Here is a 22,023-nt window from a genome sequence, read left to right on the forward strand (position 1 = left end):
GAGGTAAATTTAACTAGCTACTCTCTCTTGGACGTGGCTTCATGTTTACCACCGACAACTAATCTGTCAACACAGGAAATATATATTCAGGTGTTACAAAAAAAGGTGAACAAGGAGACAAAAGTTTTTCAATGTAAAGTTATAATACAAAGAAAAATTAGGCATTGTGGGATGCATTCGCACACATCGGATTATTACAAAGGGTATGAATACATAGTTAAAGATTTTACTTCAGAGGAATGTAGATATTCACAACAACTGGGAACAATCAAATTAGCGTATGACTTCCACCTTCACGAATTAAAACGCAATGCTACCACTAGAGGGGAAGAGTTGATCGTTGGAACACTTTCCGGTAGCAGTTGCAGAGGTGGGACTTATAAAACTCATCTTTACACCTGGGAAGACGCTCTGGTTTACTACCAATATGAAATTACTCTACGCGATTATACAGCAGTAGTAGATTCAGAAAATGATATTATTCATCTGAGAAATGGTTTAACCTGCACGTACAGCCAAGGAAAATGTCTGGATGCAGAAGATGGATACTTAACATGGGACATAGAATTCAATAAAAAATGCGAAGAAACTGAATTTGAAGTTTTGTTTGAAGGGGTAGTTAACAAAACCGTGAATAACGAAAATTCAAACCCAATGTATAGTACTATTACTTCCACTCATTTGTTCTCGATACGCACCAAAGATGTAACGAGAATCTGTGGAAGAATAGGGTATACCACTGATCACCCCCGCATTATTCTTTTAGAAACATCTGTTAGAGATTCCCCATTCACGAAATCAAACGTGGTGGGAAGAAATTTTGATCTCTTTACATATTTCAACTCAAAAATTACGTTCGTAGAAAACTACTTCGGACAAAGTATGACGGAGTTGTACAATACTGTAATGACAGAGATGTGTAAAGTCGACAAATCTTTACTAGAAACAAAACTAACATTAGCAAGAATTAATCCAGCTGAATTCGTCTCAAGCATTATAAGACGATCAGGATATACAGCAGTAGCAGCAGGGGAAGTATTACATGTACTCGAATGCAAACCTGTATACGTAACACCCCGGTTTGAGGATAACTGTTACCAAGAGATTCCAGTATTTTATAATAATAAATCCATGTTCATTGCACCAGTAACAAGAATTTTACAAAATCGTGGAAATCAAATTGATTGTACACCAATACTGCCTGCAAAATTTCGCATTGGAGGGAAATGGTACACAGTAGATAACAAATTTAGAGAAACGGTAGCACCGTCTAAAATATCAACAGAAATAGTCACAGCTTGGAAATACACTCCTTTACCAAACTTAATGGAAAGCGGTGTTTATGACTATGACAGTGTAGAGAAAATGAAAAACATGATTTATAATCAGGTAGACAAACGCGTTGCCTCAAATGTGCTTCATAGACTATTAGACGGCCATCAAACAGATCAACAAGGATATCGATTAGAAGCATTAAATGTAGTTGAAAAAGCCCAGAACATTATATACTCGATATTTGAATCATCATATATTATAGGTTTTTGTCGTATTTCATCATTCTTTTCTGGAATAATCATGATGAGTTATATATGTATACTAATATTTAATCCCATGACATGGATAATGATCTACAGGAAGATTAAATGTAACAAAACAAGAGAACAAGCACAGATCAACATAAATTTAGAGACGCATCTGTAATATTTTATTTTGTAAACCATAGGATGATTTACGGGTCCCGGAATGTAGACGCGTAGTGAACATTTATAAAGATCCGGAAATATCTTCAAACCGGACATTACAATTAGACTTATTCTCATAGGAAGGAGGAAATATCAGGTAGATTCACCTGACCACAGGGGGGCTACCAAGAACAAAAGGAAATATCAAAGGGTTAATGAGATTAGTGAGAAGGTAGACACCATGTGGCGAGGTAGTTAAAAGGATTACATGACAAGGAAGGAAGTGTGTAAATCTGATTAATCCGTCCCGCTTACTCTTATGCTGATCAATAATTTAAACTATATACTTCAGTAGTGTAACACGTAGGTTTAATGTTATATTGTAAAATTTTCCAAATAAAAGTTAAGTTCGGAGATCACTCCCAAAAACAACTGTTTTACTTCAGTCAATTGAGAACTCCTCATCCTCGTATTGGAACGAGCAGTCTCCAGCAGCCAGCAGTCTCCAGCAGTCACCCGGGATCAGCACCAGCAGTTCTACTTGGAGTCGTCGGCAGCCAGAGCGTAAGTTCCGCAAACTAAAAACGTACCCACACGTTTTTACACTTATCTCAGAACAAGTATTTTCATCATGTGAATAAATAAATAATCATTGAATTTACCTTAAAAATCTAATTTCTAGCGCTTTTTAACTTGAAAAACTATTTCATGAAATCACAACTCAAAGTTTTCAAATCTGTGGAGGGTATTTTTGAAACATAGTTGCATTCTTTGGATAAATTCAGTATGGTACGAAGTTTTTTTTATGGTTTTTCATGGTTTTATGATATGATTTTGGTTATATGGTATTCAGCCTAAGAAATTAATTAGATTAAAATAAGTTTGAGTATTTAAAAGTGGTTGAAATCAAACGATATTTTTTCATATTTAACTCAAGTGTTTCAAATGATATTTCAAAAAAAAACGTTAAAAAGGTTGTCAAAAATAATATAGTTTATTTTCATTCCATAACAGCGTAATTTTTGTTGTCCAACATAAAAGCAAACAATATTCAGAAATAAATATCATCTGAATTAAACCTTGACATGAAATTTACAGACAAGCTGATTAGTTTAATATGACAGTAGATTGATATAAATAAAATCAAATCAGGTTCTTCAATTAATATTTTTTGTATAATTTCAAAACATTTGTTCCAAAAAGGTAGGAAAATGTAATACTTCTGATTGTATTTCGGGAATTCCCGGGAAATTCACAAATTTCCCGGGAAACGGGAAATATTTTTTTCCGGAAAATCCCGGGAATTCCCGGGAAATTATTTCCCGGGACGGGAAATTTGACGCTCTATCTGTAACGCATTGAATGACAATCTGGATGAAATGACAGAGGTCTATAGTATGAGTGCACATTATTTCCAGACAAATACACGTTAACAACAAGCAGTGTTCTAAATAAAACATAAAAATAATATAAACAAGGGTTCAGCAAGCAATCCAAGTCGCAATTAATTGGTATTCTGGTACGAACAATCGGATTGTGGTTTTACAAATTAAATTCATCTTCACGATGCCCAAGCAGAAACATCTTCCACCCTTTTCTAGAAGGGGCCAAACGTCGTACAAATGCTTTTCTCATTCCCAATCTTTCCTCAAAACAAAACGAGAAAGTATTTTCACCCTCACCCTCCACAAAAAAGAAACTCTACGCTAAGAAAGACCAAATTTTAAGGGTTAAACGCTTCAACTTCCTAGCTAAAACACCCCTAAACCTTGCATGGTGTGACTCGTTTTCTCAAATTTCGTCTGACCTCTCCGGGGATCAATAAATCACTTTTAATTTCCCGTGCTGTTAAAGTTGACCTTCTGCGACTCTCAAAACCGTCTGGCAGACGGGGTTTCGGTGCCTCTTTTAAGATTTTCCAGCACGATATGGAATTGTGAAAACCTCTACAGAATCCTTCAAGCGATAAACTAATTTATTCCTATACAGGCAGAAGAGGTCCTTCGAGATTCCACCAATTGATCGTCTGCGGCTTTTCTGGGATTGTTTTCCAAAGGGGGAAGGAAAAACTCGCCAGTAATCTGACCCACAGCATCAGTTTCAATTACGGTCGAAGCCAACAAAGATGGATGCATTTCATTAGGCTAAATGCACTGTGCGTTGCTCATTAGAGCGAACCGTGTCAGTGGCAGCAGCATCACGGAATAATTAACATCATTATGACTATCTGCTCGGAATAATATTATTTGTTTCCGTATCAATCCGCTTCGGTTGGCTCAGTAGGGTTGGGTGGTGTTGATGGAATTCATCTCAATCAACGGGAAACGGAACTGAGTGGAGCAAACAACCGGCCGAGCCCGGAGGATATCTCTGCTGGGAGGAAGGACCAACAAGTCTGTGTTTGATGAACGCTGTTGGAATACCAGTGGATTCCGTCTACCTCTGAAGAGTTTTTTAACAGTCAATCTGCACCTTTGGTGACTAAAGTGCGCAAACTGTTATGTTAACTGCACAACGAATATTTGCGAATGGTCTTTTTAAATAAAAGCCTCAATTGGTAGGGCAGTCTTTCTCGTGTATAGTAGTTAAACAAGCTGATTCAAGAGAAAATAATCCAGCTTACAGCGGAGCTAGTCTCAGGTACTAACATATAACTACGGCACAACAATAAAAAAATCCAAAATCTCCACCGTATTTGTTCAACCCTTACGCAGAAATCCTCATATCGCGTCAGGCAAAAACGACCATTCACAAAAAAGCCATGCAATTCAAAACTAATTAGTCTCCAAAAACGTTCCTCTCCTCTCGGAGATTCCCTTGGAGACTTCCGACGCCGAGCCCTCCCGAAAAACTTAATCCCTCTTTTCAGCTGCTCAGCTCTCTGCGCGCTCATAATTAATTTATTTTCCTTTGCACAGAGAAGAAGACGACTGCACGGTGACGAGACCCACCCGTTGACGAGGTTGGTTTCTGTGGGTCTCCACCATCGTGACTGACATCCGACCGATGGGAAGGGGCCAATTTCGGTCTTTTGGTTTTGGGGGATTTTGCATTGCATCGTATGTGTCCAACGGAGGTGAGTTTCCGAAAGGTCCCAGTCGTAGTTCAAAGAGTTTCGTGAGAGGGAATTTCTACGACCTTTTGAAAACATACCCCCTCTGAATTTCTATGAACACATTCAACGGCAAGCCAAACCCGAAGATGACTCTTCACTTTCCACCTAATCAAACATCAATCAGCCGCTCTAATCCGCTTATGCTCGGATGGTGGTACCCTATGGATGCTGTATTACCGGGGTGTTGCATGGTGACGACGGATGCGGTGGAGGTTCTGAGACTAGAGGTCGCCTGGAGCACACGGAATCAACGCAACGGCTTAGAACAGTCGAGCTTGGTTGAGATAACTCCATTGATGGGTGAAAATTTGTGAAATAACTGAATGACTTCAAACTGCACGAATAGTGACTAAAGTGCGCAAATTGCAAGGGTTGCCACACAGCAAATGATTGCGACTTTTTTTCTCTTAAGGGATGTCACGATGATTTGGAATGTAGATAACGTAGCTTTGCTAATCAAATGTACAACTTGGATCAACCTGGAGCTCAACACAAAGTTCTAGTTAACTTCTTGCCAAAGTTCAAACCAACTCCTTGCAAAAGTCTCCGTCAAAGTGTCTCGAAAGTTTCCAACAACCTTAACCGTAACTTCCCCGACAACCCCTCGTCGTGAAAAGTTACATCATGAATCTCCTAATCACCGCGCGCTGCATAGCCATTCAATTCCCTCCACCGAGCGCAAAGAAGTTAAATCCCGTAAATCGAACGTCAACACCAACAGCACAGTCCAGCATCCACCGGAAAACCGAGAAAAACTTTCGATATACCTTGTGCTGCCGGATGGGTCTCTGCTGCAAAATAAATACCATTTAATCACGGCGTAATCTCCTTGATAATTAATGTCGAGCTGCTTTTGCTCTAGCGATGCCAGACTGCGAATATCCCCGGGTCTTAGTCAGGTGGTTTATCGGTCTCCGGTTGTTGTCTGCGCTGTACCGGGAAGTCGGGAAATTCTTCGGAATTGCAGCGAAGAGGTGGAGGGGGAAATGGCTTGGATTTTGCTCGTTTCATTGCATTTGTTGTGTGAGATTCTGGCTTTTATTTGGGCTATCAGAAAAGATTGGAACTGAAAAAGTGAGTTGAGTTGGTGAAAATGTCTAATATTCGAAGAGAAAAAAAGGACAAAAGATCATAAGGACGTTAGGACATTTGAACATTTGGACATTTGGACATTTAGACATTTGGACATTTAGACATTTGGACATTTGGACATTTGGACATTTGGACATTTGTACATTTGGACATTTGGACATTTGGACATTTGGACATTTGGACATTTGGACATTTGGACATTTGGACATTTGGACATTTGGACATTTGGACATTTGTACATTTGGACATTTGGACATTTGGACATTTGGACATTTGGACATTTGGACATTTGGACATTTGGACATTAGGGCAAATTAAGAGTTTGCAGAAGATTTTTTTTTTCATTTTTCCGTGCCATAAAAAATCTCAAACTCTTGAAAACTTCACATGACAGCGATTCACTGCAGCGCCACATAAACATGTTTTTCCTCTAATTAAACCAACTTGGCAATGGTTGGGGGCGAGTTGCCGTCGTTCCCTTCAGGGTAAATGACGATACAGGAAAATGAGGGGACTCCTAGGGGGAAGTTTTCTTTGAAATAGTCTTGAACTTTCCTCCCTCACAAAAAGGTGAATCTCCAAAATAAATACTTTTGATTAAAATTGCCGAACTAATCAAGCCATCGAGATATTTTCTAATTACGATGTCATTTAAGGTAATTATGGCTTGGGTCACCCCTCAACCTATGAAGAGAGTGGGGGAGACCGTTTTACAACCCCCCAACAAAACCAACAGGAAAGAATCTGTTTGAAATAACATTAATTTGATTAAATTTAGGGACACACTATTCTTTTGATGCCGACCCCCTACCGGAGATTCTGGAGCCGCCGCAGGTATGTCAAAGCAAAACACATTCCGGCTCACAAAGAGAGATCTGGGGACGAGCGTGCGCCATTCTTTTGCCATCCACGTGTCCCTTTGAGTAAATCTTTGTGGTAGCAGAGCGAAAAAAAAGAGCGAGCAACAAAGTTATTTTCAATTACACTCCAGCCAGGACCAGGACTGACACAGGACTTGCCCGGAAAAATCAATATTAAACCAATCAAATTGATTGGAATTCCTTCGAGATATTTAAGCAGACAGTAACCAACCCGAAGGTAGGCAGGTAAGTTTACCTTGCCTCAAACCACCCCAAAAGGAAATTTCTTCGAACTTTAATGCACAAACACACATGACGTATGACGAGTGTGTGTGTGTGATTGGACATATGAAGGCATGTCAGAATCCTTTGCGGGGAAGGATTTCAGGGAAGCATCTTTTTTTTGTTTGAACGCACGCTCCCTTAAGCAAACTCAGGGGGCCTCAGGTTGTAGAGTATGGAAGACTTGTTGGATTTCAGGTGAGTGACTGCCACTGTGGTGGCACACTGGGAGAACAATGTCGGAAAAATGATCAAAAAAAAAACAGAAAAAAGAGAAATCTAAAATAACTTAAAACAAGAATTCAGGACATTAGGTCATTACGACAATATAACATTAACACTTTAGGACATTTGAACATTTTAAACATTTTAAACATTTTGAACATTTTGAACATTTTGAACATTTTGAACATTTTGAACATTTTGAACATTTTGAACATTTTGAACATTTTGAACATTTTGAACATTTTGAACATTTTGAACATTTTGAACATTTTGAACATTTTGAACATTTTGAACATTTTGAACATTTTGAACGTTTTGAATATTTTGAACATTTTGAATATTTTGAACATTTTGAATATTTTGAACATTTTGAACATTTTGAACATTTTGAACATTTTGAACATTTTGAACATTTTGAACATTTTGAACATTTTGAACATTTTGAACATTTTGAACATTTTGAACATTTTGAACATTTTGAACATTTTGAACATTTTGAACATTTTGAACATTTTGAACATTTTGAAAATTTTGAGTATGTTCAAAAAACATTTGGTAATTTGGAAATTTGCAAATTCAAAAATTTGGAAATTTAAAAATTTGGAAATTTAAAAATTTGGAAATTTAAAAATTTGGAAATTTAAAAATTTGAAAATTTGGAAATTTGGAAATTTGAAAATTTGGAAATTTGGAAAATTTGAAATTTGGAAATTAGAAAATATGGAAATAAGGAAATTTGGATATTTGGACATTAAGAAATTTGGAATTGTGCTATTTTGGACCATTAGGCATTTATTTTTTTTTATTTGGGTATTTGAAAATTTGGGAATTAGGGCATTTGGATAATTGGACATTTAGAATCGTGCAAATTTTTACCATTGTACATTTGAAAATTTGGAAAAATGCAAATTTGAAAATTTTGAAACATGGAAATTTGGAAATTTGGAAATTTGAAGCATAAAATTTTGGAAATTAGGAAATTTGAAAAATTTTGAAATTTGTATATTTGGAAGTCTGGAAAATTTGACATTTGGAAATTTGGAAATTTGGAATTCTGCAATTTCGGACCATTGGACATTTAATTTTTTTTATTTGGATATTTGAAAATTAGAAAATAAGGAGATTCGAAAATTCGGAAATTAGGAAATTAGAAATAAGGTAATTAGGAAATCAGGAAATTAAGAAATTAGGAAATTAAGAAATTAGGAAATTGGGAAATTGGGAAATTGGGAAATTAGGAAATTAGGAAATTAGGAAATAAGGAAATTAGGAAATTAGGAAATTAGGAAATTAGAAAATTAGGAAATTAGGAAATTAGGAAATTAGGGAATTAGGAAATTAGGAATTTAGGAAAATAGGAAACTAGGAAATTAGAAAATTAGAATATTAGGAAATTAGGAAATTAGGAAATAAGGAAAGAAGGAAATTAGGAAATTAGGAAATTAGGAAATTAGGAAATTAGGAAATTAGGAAATTAGGAAATTAGGAAATTAGGAAACTAGGAAATTAGGAAACTAGGAAATAAGGAAATTATGAAATTTGGGAATGGGGAAATTTAGAAAATTTGGATTTCAAAATTTCCAAATGAGTTCTGCTGTTCTGTTGATGTATTTTGACGTTTTGTAGATTTATTTTTCTTAAGCTCATCAACTCTTCCCAGAATCAACCCACTTTTCCCACTATTCACCAACGACGATGGCTCACAGTTCAAACAAACATGACCTGGAAAAGTCACTCACACCCCTCTTCCCAACCCTTCACTGTTGTGTCTTTTCACGTGCTCTGATTGGCTTCCAGGCAGAATACATTTACCCCGTTCGATCCTTAATTTGCGACGACCCCCTGCGGGGGTAAGCCAAAGGAAGAGCTAAACGATGGGCGCCCCGACTCATGGTAACCCTTTGGCCCGAAAACTGCTCGCAGCTATAGTTGTTTGGTTGATTGAGGTTAGGATTTTTCTCTGCTGGGCCAGGTGGAATTTTGCTGCTGAATGGTGCGTTACACGTGTTGTTCTGAATGGGAATAGGCCTTCGGGATATTGGTTTTGTGGGCTTATGAAAACAGAAGCCGAACGGAATAATGAAAATCCAATAAAGCGTTAAATGGAATAATTGTGTTGTCTTTGAATGGTTGAATGGTAGTGAAAAGAGGGGTAATTACACAACACTTGAGGCTGGGTGATAGAAAATTTTTTGAGTCTGAAAGTCATTTTTACTTGAAATTTCAGACCTGAAGGTTGATGGAGTTACCTGAAAATGTAGCCAATGTTTCATAACTTCAAATATATCTCCCAGATTGTATGTTCAGCGCTCATACCAGCAATAAATTACATTACATTAATTGCTGAAAATATTTGCCCTGCTCAAACAAGTGGTAATTTGTGTTTCCTACCCATTCAATCGCTCACTGAAAACGAAAATGAACGTCCATCATTAAATTTTGTTTCATCAATTCACCACGCACGACAGCCCCTCAGCCCGTAACAAAACCCATCGATTTCGGAGGAAAACACTCACACACCCGGTCCAAAACTAATCGAAAAACATGAAACGTGAGCTGGCAGACAAATTTTTCATATTTTTCAATGGCAGCATTGTTTCGAGTTTTCCCTTTCATTAACTTTACACCCACCATTCATCGCCATGGCAATCGTCGTCGTCGTCGAAGTCTCGTCATCCGATATTACCGGCGGGACTGAATAATTCCGTCCGTCTGTCCAAGTCTGGGCTCGAAAGGGAATCCCGCTTTTCCGGACCAGACCAGACTCTCCATCAATAGAAGTCTCTGTCTGACAGGACTCATCAATGGAGAATGAACTAGCCCCGAAATTTGTGCACCAGAATGGAAAATATTATCCTCTTAAAAACAGCCCGATATTTGGAAATGAAAACCCAGGTTTGATCGACACTTTGTGCGAGGGCCCGTGCTTCAATATGTCAACATTTTTTCGCGATACCCAAATCCTGGACCCTTCAACGCGGGCTGACTGCCGTGTGTGTCATAATTGAAACCGATGGCCCACCGCAGGGCATCTCTCCCTCGATGAGTGGGTTATTATCGTAATCACCATCGAAATGTCCGGCTGGGATTCAGTTATGGCTCTCGTGACAGTCATTTCACTTTAAATTGGCAAGTGTGGAATTATTTGAACATTAAACAATCCTTTTTAATAAAGAATTAAAATACCAAATAGTTCATTAGGCTATTAGGACATTAGATCATTACATAAAAGGATATTATTACTTGTGGACATCTGTACATAAGGGAAATCGGACAATCGGACATTCGGATATTAGGACATTCGGACATTCGGAAATTGCGACATTTAGTCAAAATTAAGTTTATTTTGTTTTTTTTTTTTTCTATTGTTATGTTGTTCTGTGGTTCTGTTCTGTTTAAGATTTTTCAAATCCCTGGTATGACCTAGAATTTTAACCCACCCTGTACCGAATCCCCCAAAGTGCACCGAAATATCGGAAGCTATAATTCATGGTCAGAAAGTATCGAAATGAATTTTTAATTACCGACCAACCAGATCGGCACACATGTTTGCAGTATGGCTTGATATGTTCAAAAGCCACCTTTTCGGCGGGAACATCGCCCCTGGAGAGTTTAATGATACTCTCCCACCCACGCACGTGGGGTAAATATTTCACCGTGTCGGAATCGGAAATCCCCGCGTTAATCTGCACCAGGAAATGGGAGCGAGTTTAAATATTTGATCAATAAAATTACGGTTTGAGCGTTTGCTTTATGAAAATGTATAACAAATCCATTTGAACGGAAAACAACAACGAAAACCTAACGCGTTGGAATTGTGACACATTTTTGGGTGTGTCATATTTTGCTGGTAATTGAATTCTGGCCCAAATTCTCATCGCACGAGTTTGAGAATAAAAAAAAAGGTGCGGTCATTACATCGAAAACGATCCGTTGGGAATTCGCCAAACGGTGGCGTCACCATCCCACTACAAGGGGGACGCAGGGATGAGCCACGAGATAAATTGAAACCGGACGACCATTTGGCAACATAAGCTCCCACGGGGAGCTTCGATGCGTTCGATGCAAGGACATGGACCGAGACAATCGGAGAGCTTCTTTCCTTTAGAAAAAAAATTAGTTAGTGATTACTTTGAAGAATTAAAAAACAGTAATTTAACAGTCCACTTGTCTATGATAACAATACCGGAATGGAATTCTCGAAAAAAAAAATCGCAAAGCTTTTTGTAACTGCACTTTGGGGACAGTATTGTGCCAGCTCATCCCCGCCGGATTTCGATTTTGGGTTATCGGAGAGCTTTGGTGATCTGATGGTCGGACTGTGGCAAACGTACGTAGTCCATAGTGAAATCGATAGTTTTTGGGCAACATTTTGGGTTTTGTGAACGATGTTGCTTGGTGAATTCAATTAGAGTGGAATGGATTTTTATTTCGCTGGTTTTTAGGTAATTGATTTTTGTTGGGATCGATGGGGGACAGCGGTATGTAGCGGGTAAGTTTATCATTGATTGATTGGTGATTAAAAACAAGTACCGTAAAACGGGGTGACTTTGATAGCCGGGGTGACTTTGATAGGTTTGCGATTTTTCCGCAAAATGAAGAGCACAATTAAAATACGTAAGGAATGGTTCAGAAACATACTGACCGTGGTAGAGAAGTTTTCAAAATACCTCATGAAGAACTTTTCATAAATTTTTGAAAAGTTTATAAAGTTAGTTAACTATAGTTAAGAAAATGTGGATGAAAGTCATTATTTTAAACTTCTCAAAGTGTCATGATTTTCTCAATGAACATGATTTTAAATCGGAAAACGGAATGCATTTTCGGATTCTTTGGACAATTTTCCACTAGGAGAAGATTTAATAAGTTTGTAAATAATAAATAATATGTATTTTTGAAACACAATTTAAAAAAACTCCTTTATCCTCCTCCTTTATAGGCAATTTCAGTTAAACAAATTTCATGTAGAATGTGAAAACTTGTGATTCGTGCTTCGAATTCAGTATAAAATGCAATATAAATCGATAATTTTATAAACAATTATCAACAATATTCTGACTTTTTAACAAATTTTACCTAAAATTTATATGTATTTTGTTAAACAGTTTATAAACTTAGTTAACTTAACAAAAACATTGATTTTTTCTTACAAACTATATCAGCTACTTTAGTGATGGTACATTTAACGTACAAATGATGTTTGAACATCTTAAATATGATTTTAACAAGAAAAAACTATAACTATCAAAGTCACCCCGGAATTAAAACTAAGAATTTTTAACGTAACTATTTTTCTAAACACTATTGAAATTTTTTTTTTCCAAAATAGTGCATGGACTCTGTGTGGCCTACCCCAGTACATGTTTCAAAAATAATAATCTTGAGAAAAACCTTACCTGTTGTAAAATACTCTAAAAACAAATTGAAATCCTATCAAAGTCACCCCGGTTTGCGGTATTGAAAAAACTATAAAGGATAATGAAAAAATAAATACTTTCATTATGTAATCTAGTAATTCTTAGAAACAACCAAACTAATCTTCTTGTCACATTTTTGTCTATGCCAAATCGATTCCATTGGGAAATTTAGCATCTGGTCCTAATAAAAGTATTTTTTCAACAAAAACTTGAATCACTTTGCAGTCTTCGACAGAGTTGATCGGCGTAAAATTCCCCAATGCCCGAAGGGTTAAAAAAAGAATTTGTGTAAATTGTCATGTAACATTTTGATCATTTTTTAATCCAGTATACTGCCCATAATGGTGTTCATTTTTTCAGTTATTCAAACCAAGTTGCTTTTTTTATCGAAACAAAACAGGTTTTTTTTTTTTTTTTTAATTTATATTTATTCAAATTTCTTTTCCATGTACATTCATTCAGTTAAAATATTATTGAGTGTCCAATCACAAACGATGACTTTTCACCTCAATTTTAAATACTAGCAACTTTCATTTATTCATGAAATATTGTAGCTTTCGCTATTCAGTGATTTCAAATGTAGGAGGTCCTACATGTACAAAAGGGAAAAGGGATACCTTAAAACTAACTTATAAACTATATAAAGAGCGGATCAGTGCAGCTGAAGACTGCAATGATTTTTGTCGAAATGCATCAATTATCTTATTGGACATAACATCCAAAGTGTCAACTTCGGCTAATTGATGAAGTTCACTGGTGCTGAATCAGGGAGGAAGTTTCAGAATCATTTTCAGAATTTTGTTCTGAATCCTCTGAAGTTTTTTCTTCCTGGTTTGGCAACAGCTTGTCCAGATCGGCACAGCATAAAGCATGGCAGGTCTGAAAATTTGTTTATAAATTAAAAGTTTATTCTTGAGACAAAGTCTAGAATTCCTGTTTATAAGTGGATACAAACATTTAATATATTTGTTACATTTAACCTGGATACTTTCAATGTGATCCTTGTAAGTAAGGTTTTTGTCAAAACCAAGTCCAAGATATTTCACTTGATCCTCCCACTTTAAATTTACCTCATTCATCTTTATAATGTGATGACTTTTTGGTTTAAGAAAATCAGCCCTTGGTTTGTGAGGGAAAATAATAAGTTGAGTTTTTGCAGCATTTGGAGTAATTTTCCATTCTTTCAAATAAGAATTGAAAATATCCAAGCTTTTTTGTAATCTTCTTGTGATGACACGAAGGCTTCTGCCTTTGGCGGAGATGCTTGTGTCATCAGCAAAAAGTGATTTCTGACATCCTGGGGGCAAATCAGGCAAGTCAGAAGTAAAAATATTGTATAAAATTGGACCCAAAATGCTTCCTTGAGGGACGCCAGCACGTACAGGTAGTTGATCAGATTTGCTATTCTGATAACATACCTGCAGAGTACGATCCGTCAAATAATTTTGAATAATTTTCACGATATAAATCGGAAAATTAAACCTTTTCAATTTCGCAATCAAACCTTTATGCCAAACACTGTCAAATGCTTTTTCTATGTCTAGAAGAGCAGCGCCAGTAGAATAGCCCTCAGATTTGTTGCTTCGAATTAAATTTGAAACTCTCAACAACTGATGAGTAGTTGAATGCCCAAGGCGAAATCCAAACTGCTCATCAGCGAAAATTGAATTTTCATTAATGTGCGTCATCATTCTATTAAGAATTATTCTTTCGAATAATTTACTAATAGATGAAAGCAAACTAATGGGCCGATAGCTTGAGGCTTCAGGAGGATTTTTATCCGGTTTCAAAATCGGAATTACTTTGGCATTTTTCCAACTACTGGGAAAATATGCCAAATCAAAACATTTGTTGAAAATTTTGACCAAGCAACTTAAAGTTGCTTCTGGTAATTTTTTAATTAAAATGTAAAAAATGCCATCCTCACCAGGGGCTTTCATATTTTTAAATTTTTTGATAATAGATTTTATTTCATTCAGATCCGTATTAAAAACTTCATCTGATGAAAATTCTTGTTCAACAATATTCTGAAATTCTATTGAAATTTGATTTTCAATAGGACTCAAAACATTCAAGTTGAAATTATGAGCACTCTCAAACTGCTGAGCAAGTTTTTGAGCTTTTTCCCCATTAGTTAATAGAATATTATCACCATCTTTTAAAGAAGGGATGGGTTTTTGAGGTTTCTTAAGAACCTTTGAAAGTTTCCAAAAAGGTTTGGAATAAGGTTTAATTTGTTCGACATCTCTTGCGAACTTTTCATTTCGCAGGAGAGTGAATCTGTGGTCAATAACCTTTTGCAAATCTTTTTGAATTCGCTTCAGTGCAGGATCACGAGAACGTTGATACTGTCTTCGGCGAACATTTTTCAGACGAATCAGAAGCTGAAGATCGTCATCAATAATGGGAGAATCAAATTTGACTTGGACTTTAGGAATAGCAATATTCCTAGCATCCAAAATTGCATTAGTTAAAGATTCCAAGGCTGAATCAATATCAGCTTTGGTTTCTAAAACAAAATCATGATTTAAATTATTCTCAATATGATGCTGATACCTGTCCCAATTAGCTTTGTGGTAATTAAACACAGAACTATTGGGTCTGGTAACTGCTTCATGAGAAAGTGAAAAAGTTACTGGAAGATGATCAGAATCAAAATCAGCATGAGTCACTAAAGGACCACAATACTGACTTTGATTTGTCAACACCAAATCAATTGTTGATGGATTTCTAACAGAAGAAAAGCAAGTTGGCCCATTCGGGTATAAAACTGAATAAAGACCAGAAGTGCAATCTCTGAACAGAATTTTACCATTGAAATTTACTTTTGAATTATTCCAAGATTGGTGTTTGGCATTAAAATCACCGATGATCAAAAATCGAGATCTATGCCGAGTAAGTTTATTCAAATCCCCTTTGAAATAATTTTTATTTTCCCCAGTGCATTGGAAAGGCAAATATGCAGCTGCAATCATAATTTTCCCAAAAGAAGTTTCAAGTTCAATGCCCAAACTTTCAATAACTTTTAACTTAAAGTCACGTAACGTGCTATAAGTCATACTACGGTGGATAACTATTGCAACTCCACCGCCATTTCGATTCATTCGGTTATTAGTTATAACTTTATAATCTGGATCACTTTTCAAATAAGTGCCAGTTTTTAAAAATGTTTCGGTTATAACAGCAACATGCACGTTATGAACTCGTAAAAAGTTGAAAAATTCATTTTCTTTCGCTTTTAAAGAGCAAGCATTAAAATTCATAATATTGATGGAATTACTTAGATCCATGATTAAACTTCAGGGTAAGAACAACATCATTCGCAAATTTTAATCCAATCTGGATTGCTTCCATCATGGATGTAGCATTACTCATTGTTTGAATCAAACCAAACAGTGAGTTTTGCAAAAAAGTCATTTTTTCAAACGTAACATCGCCGAGATCAGAAGATCCCAAAGCGTTGCCAGCAGAAAAATTTTCAAATGAGATTTGAGGTACCTGCCCAATTTCAGAAAGATTGGTAGAGGATTTAAAATTCGTGGATGAACCCGAACCCGAAACGACGTTAGCATAAGAAATGCCATTGTTGTTACCTAACTTTTCGACGGTAGGGGTATTTCTAGAATTGTTCGAGTGAGACAGCACGAACGTTTGATTTAAAGATGCAGGTACAACCTGACATTGAGAAAATTTCGGTTTGAATTTCGGCTGATGCTTAGCACGAGAATCCAAAACCTTTTTTCTGATGGGGCAATCCCAGAAATTTGATTTGTGATTTCCACCACAATTTGCACATTTAAATTGGGTGACTTCTTTCACGGGACAATTGTCCTTGTCGTGAGAAGAATCCCCGCAAACCATGCATTTTGGAACCATGGCGCAATGATCAGTACCGTGACCGAATGCCTGGCAACGCCGGCACTGGGTCAGATTCTGGCCATTACCGCCATGTTTCTTAAAATGCTCCCACTTTACCCGTACATGGAACAAAAACTGAACTTTGTCCAAAAGTTTCAAATTGTTGATTTCATTTCTGTTGAAATGAATCAGATAAAATTGTGAAGTCAAACCAAAGCGAGAAATATTCCCGTTTGATTTTTTCTTCATTGGTATTACTTGGGATGGGGCAAAGCCAAGCAACACCTTAAGTTCGTTTTTGATCTCATCCACCGACAAGTCGTTGGAGAGACCTTTCAAGACCGCCTTGAATGGCCGAGCATTCTTGGTCTCATACGTGTAGAAATTGTGTTTGTGGTTTTTCAAATAACCAACAAAAGTTTGGTGATCTTGTAAAGATTCCGTCAACAAGCGACATTCTCCTCTTCGACCAAGGTGGAACGAAACCTTCAAATTGCAAGTTTCCTTGCAATTCTTCAGTTGCGTTCGAAAGCTGGCCAAATCGGAGACGGAAGTCACTACAATTGGCGGAGCCTTTACTCGTTTCTCGACGGCAGAAGGCTCAGTACGAGGAGAAGGTTCCTTGTCATCAGTTTCAGATAAAACACCGAAACTGTTTGTCAATGGAATTGGAGGATTGACCTCACATTCAGAATCAGAATCAGACCTCAGAAGAGGCTGTTTTCTTTTTCTGTTTCCGCTAGCCGGTTTAGCGTTCAAACGCTTCACCGACGTAACGACCAAATCTTCAGAAGATTTGCGTTTACCTTTGTTTTGACGCATTTTGCAAGCAAAGTTCTCTTAAAAAGATGGCTTCGTTTGTAAAATACAACAAAATTTCAGGTGGGGTTAGTCTTGAAAAGACTGTTTAGAATTTTGGAAAATAACTCAGGTAGTCTTTAAAAAGACTGTGAATTTTGTTTTGAAATAACTCTGAGCTTTGGTAGTAAAAAATACCGCAGCTCTAGTGTCCGTTCACCACGAAGGTTCGCAAGACACTGAAACAAAACAGGTTAGGTATGATTTGATTTGATCACTTACTTTTTGATACCTGCCATCAAGCATGCTTGGTTTGTCAAATTTGTGCACTATCGAGTGTCACCAAGTGAGATGCTTGTTTTTTTTGTTTGATATTTTTTTAGAATTTCCTGTTAATAGAAATGAAATAAAAACCTCAATGAATGATTTGGTAAATTGGTAAAATAATCTACAAGCATTGAGCAAAAATTTAAATGTTCAGAAACAGTCAAAGACACTAAAGTCAAATTAAGACGCTCAAAATGTATTGATCAATTTTTTTTGGTAAATTCGTTTTCCTGTCATATTTTGAGCATTTTTTTGTTGAATGAAAAACTAATTTTTCTTGCTTTTGGTTTTTCTTCTATCATTTTTAGAATTTTTGTTTGCATTTTAATTTTTTAGTTTTTGTTTGGTATTGTCACAATTTAGTCTACTCAATAACCGTCAATCATTTTCTTTTGCCAATTTGTTGTTATTCATATTTTTCAAATCCTTACGCCGAATGTGACGTTTCGCTGATGGACATTTTGGAGCATATACATTACGCCGACATTTTTGCTTTAAATCATAGGGATTGCTTGCATTTATTTTTGGTTGAATATAACATTAAATAATGACTTTTCAAAATATTTTAACAGTGCCTCGTCGTTATTGTATTTAATACAAAATCTTAAAGAAATAAATGAAAATTGAACTAAGTTTATGAATGATATCAATGTAAAAGGACAATCATAAATTGGCTGAAAATTGATTTCTGGTCAATTTTTAAATCGAATCGCGTCTAAAGGCAGGGTTTGGATGAAGATATGAAATTTTTATTTCAGTGATCATATGATTACTTTTTATCAATAATTCGAGAAGAAGCATTTTTCTCAGTTGATTATAAATATTTAAACGTTTAAATACTGTTAACATACCTACACCCAAAACTGGGCAGCGCTCGTTTGAGAGAATAATGGCCTCGAGTCGAGAGAATAGTGGTACCATGCACGGACACAGAGAACACAGCTCGAGATGGGCGAGAGAATTATTCTCTCGAGGTTCATTTGCAAAAAAAAATTCATCCGTCAAAACAAAAAAACCAAAAGTGTCAACTTCGGGAATCGAACCAGAGACCTTTGACAGCCTAACTTAATGACTTTAATGCTTCGGCCACCAGAGCTTGGTGACTAAGAAGTGGTCAGATGTCGATGTATGACACTTGTTGGGGATTTATTGTATAAATTAGCAAATGAACATACTTGTAATAATAGTGTGAGTTTGTAGAATTATTATTTCGATTTTGGCTATGAGCCCACAATAAATTTTGCGGGAACGATTCTCTCAACTCGGAATTTTGGATGTAGTATATGGAAAGTGGCGATTTTTGAAATAATCGGGTTTTTTTGCTTGAAATAAAAACTAATAAATAACATTTTTTCAAAGAAATATTTTTCTATATGTATAAGAATTATATTCAACAAAGATTGAAATTCTTAACACATCGATGCTCGTGCGCTCTTTTGTAATATCTAGATAAGAAGAAGCTTTCAAAAAAGCTTAGTACAAGAGAGCACATCAGCATCCATACGCAAAATAATATAAAATTAAAATATGGCAAAAAATATTAAAAACTATTTCTCAAAAGTTAGTTTTTTGCAAAAATGATGCATAATTTTTTAATTAGCGGTAAAACCTTCAGAAATAATGAAAAAAAAATCTTTGATAGTAGTATTTCAAACTTTTGAAAATAATAATAATAATTGAAAATGAAAATAATGTCAGTTTGAAGAAACCAGGAACTTTTACTCCACAGAAGAGTTAATCATGTCAAGCTCGAACCAAACTGTTAGAAACAATTACAAAATCCATTCCTCCAAACGTCCCAACCTTCATAACTCATTTCACAATGCTCAAGCCTTCGATGCAACCGACGGTTCCTTTCAAAATCATGCTTCGTTTCCTTCGCCAACCCATTAAAAAGAAGCGACCTCCATAATCACCTACTCCGTTCCAATTTTTCCGATCTTTAAAATCCTTCGATACCTGTCTACTGCTGCTCCACTGTTGAAACCAACTCTTGCACTAAGCTGCCAACTATATAGCCGTAGGTCTATCACGCTGGAATCGAGCCAAGCTCAAGCAAAGAAGCCAACTCCCTCGCCCGGGTAAAAGGATATCCGTCCGTCCGGTAATTGATTGAAAGATTATTTTTCTATCCATTATGAATGAAGCTTGTCTGTCTAGATTGTCTCGCGCACAGCCTGACTATACCTGGCACAAAACTTTGACAGGCCAGGCCGAACCCCCTTCCTCGTTCGTGGAAAAATCGCTGGAGTTCTTCAACGCGGTTTTAAAAATTAAATACAAAACTTCAATCCACCTACCTTGAGCTGCGCTGGCAAGGACGCAGACGACAATCAGTGTCGTGATTAGAATCTGCCACATCCTGGACTGCTTCACCGGATGTCCTTTTTTGTGCGCGAGTCCGCGCGCGGGCTCTCAAATATTTACACGAATTAGCAATTTCTCACTCGCGGACTTCGACCTTTTGTCCGTCCCGGGGGATTCAATTTTCCACTTGTTCAAGCATTTCGACGCTATCAATTATTGATCAGACTAGAAGGAGCGAAGATGTTTCAAGGATCGAACCCCTTTTCGCCAAAAAAAAGGTCAAGCTGCTCGCAGCTTTCAATTTTCCTCAAGTGCATTCACCGTGATTGTCTTCGGAATCGTTTCTTGCTTCAATGGCGGCAAATCACATAATTCGTCTGTTTTTGTCTGTGTCCCCTCCCTGGGATTCCTTTAATTGTCTCTGTCCCAGCTAACGGTCCCCGGGCACGTGACTGCCTCAAATCTTCAACGGAACGAAATCCAATTCCTCTAATTGCTCTCGAGCTTCACTTTTCTTGTAATCTTTGATAGTTTTGCTCGCTTCTTCCTATTTGTGAGCTATTTCCAGAGTCATCTTGACTTTTCACCCCTTTTTTCGCTCTTCTCGCTTTCTTCCTCGGAACAGTTCCGGTAAATATTTATTCAACTACCGCACACTTTCTCCGCTCCTTGAACAGAGATTTCCAGCAATTATGTAATTAGTTAACGGGAGGCGCGAGGAGGTTGAAACAATCCCAGAGCGTTGAAGAAATTTAAATTTACGACCGATGACGACTTCCGTGTTCGACCTTGCGGGATAAGGACCCTCTCGGGGACTATTTTTAGCTGCCACCAGAGAGCGTTGTTATTCTTCCGGCGTGTTGTTCCATATGGAATGCCGAGCCTATGACTCCTGGAATAATAAAGAAAGGAAAAATGCGTAAGTATAAGGTAAGGAAGAACTGAGAATTAAACAATAAACTTTATGGTTTTTGAGTGGTGTTCAAAGCTTGAAAGAGGAAAGGAAGAATATTCAAATTTTAACTGTTACTGAGAGCTTCTTTTGAATCGAGACTCCGGTGAAGAATCCTGCTCACGTGGCAGCAAAGGAAGTGTAAAATTTGTGACAGATGGTATATCTTGTGGGCGGATTGCGTTTCACGGGCAATTTGTACTCAGCGAGCTAAATGGCTCATTAGTATGGTAATCGGGAGTTTGGTTGAGATAATAAAGGATGAGCGGGAATTCCGGCACACTTGGAATGGATGGAAAAGGTGGAGTTTAAAGCAATGTTTGGGCTAAACTGTTTCTGTCAAAACCATGTTAGTTTAATTATTTATAAGAAGAAAAAAAAAACACCCTTTTTCTCGAGATTAAGAGTTTAGGTGCTAAGGAAGAATAATTTACCTATTTTCATTTCAAACAGTGAAACATATCCAGGTTTACATTTTGGTGTTTTTAGCCTGTACAGAAAACTTTTTAAGACAAAAAATACACTTTCCAAACTTTATTTAAAATTAAATTTTCTTCTTTAAATTTTGCAATTGAAAAGTACTTTGGCTTCAGTTAAATATAAAATATAAAATGAAAATTTATGGCACTGGAATTTTTAAAATAATTTTCTGAAACAAAAATGCTAGCGTATGTTGCAACAAAACCGTTACATGAAAATAATGTGATTTTTCGAGCTGAATCATGTAATTTTTTGGTGCAAATAATGATGATTACCCATATTTCTATGACTTTTTTTAACGAAAATTCTTCGATATATCTTGGCAGTGTAACCAGATGTCTTTTATTTTCTAATAGTAGTTAGTTTAAGATATCCCTTTCATAATAACTTGTTGCATTTGGCCTTTGAAAAAACATTTATTGGATATGAGTAAATGGCTGCCAGATCTCTAAATAATCACGATGATCGATTTTTTCAGGAAAGTGTCTAAAAATGTAGTTGAGTGATAGTTGAAAAAAGTGCAATTCTGGAGTTTTTTTTTAAAAGATCCAATAAACCAAATTTTCAGTTTTTGCTTTTTGGGTGTTTTTTAATACCCCTGACTCAAGGCGATTTCAAAAACACCCAA

The 22,023-nt window shown here is 36.5% G+C and overlaps 1 protein-coding gene across 2 annotated transcripts in view; it reads right to left on the minus strand.

Moving 5' to 3' along the window:
- The window catches only part of LOC120419619 (roundabout homolog 1-like), a 166,035-nt gene that overhangs the window by 119,087 nt on the left and 24,925 nt on the right, over nt 1-22,023 (minus strand). Inside the window, exon 2 of one of the 2 annotated variants that reach the window (XM_039582373.2) lies at nt 19,957-20,188. In XM_039582373.2, coding sequence (XP_039438307.1) covers nt 19,957-20,017 — 61 coding nt within the window. In that variant the 5' untranslated portion in view covers nt 20,018-20,188. Of the gene's footprint in view, nt 1-19,956; nt 20,856-22,023 lie in introns of both variants that reach the window. The other variant, XM_039582363.2, reaches the window with a different exon arrangement.

Source organism: Culex pipiens, chromosome 2 (assembly GCF_016801865.2).
Source record: "Culex pipiens pallens isolate TS chromosome 2, TS_CPP_V2, whole genome shotgun sequence".
NCBI classification, from domain to species: Eukaryota; Metazoa; Arthropoda; class Insecta; order Diptera; family Culicidae; genus Culex; species Culex pipiens.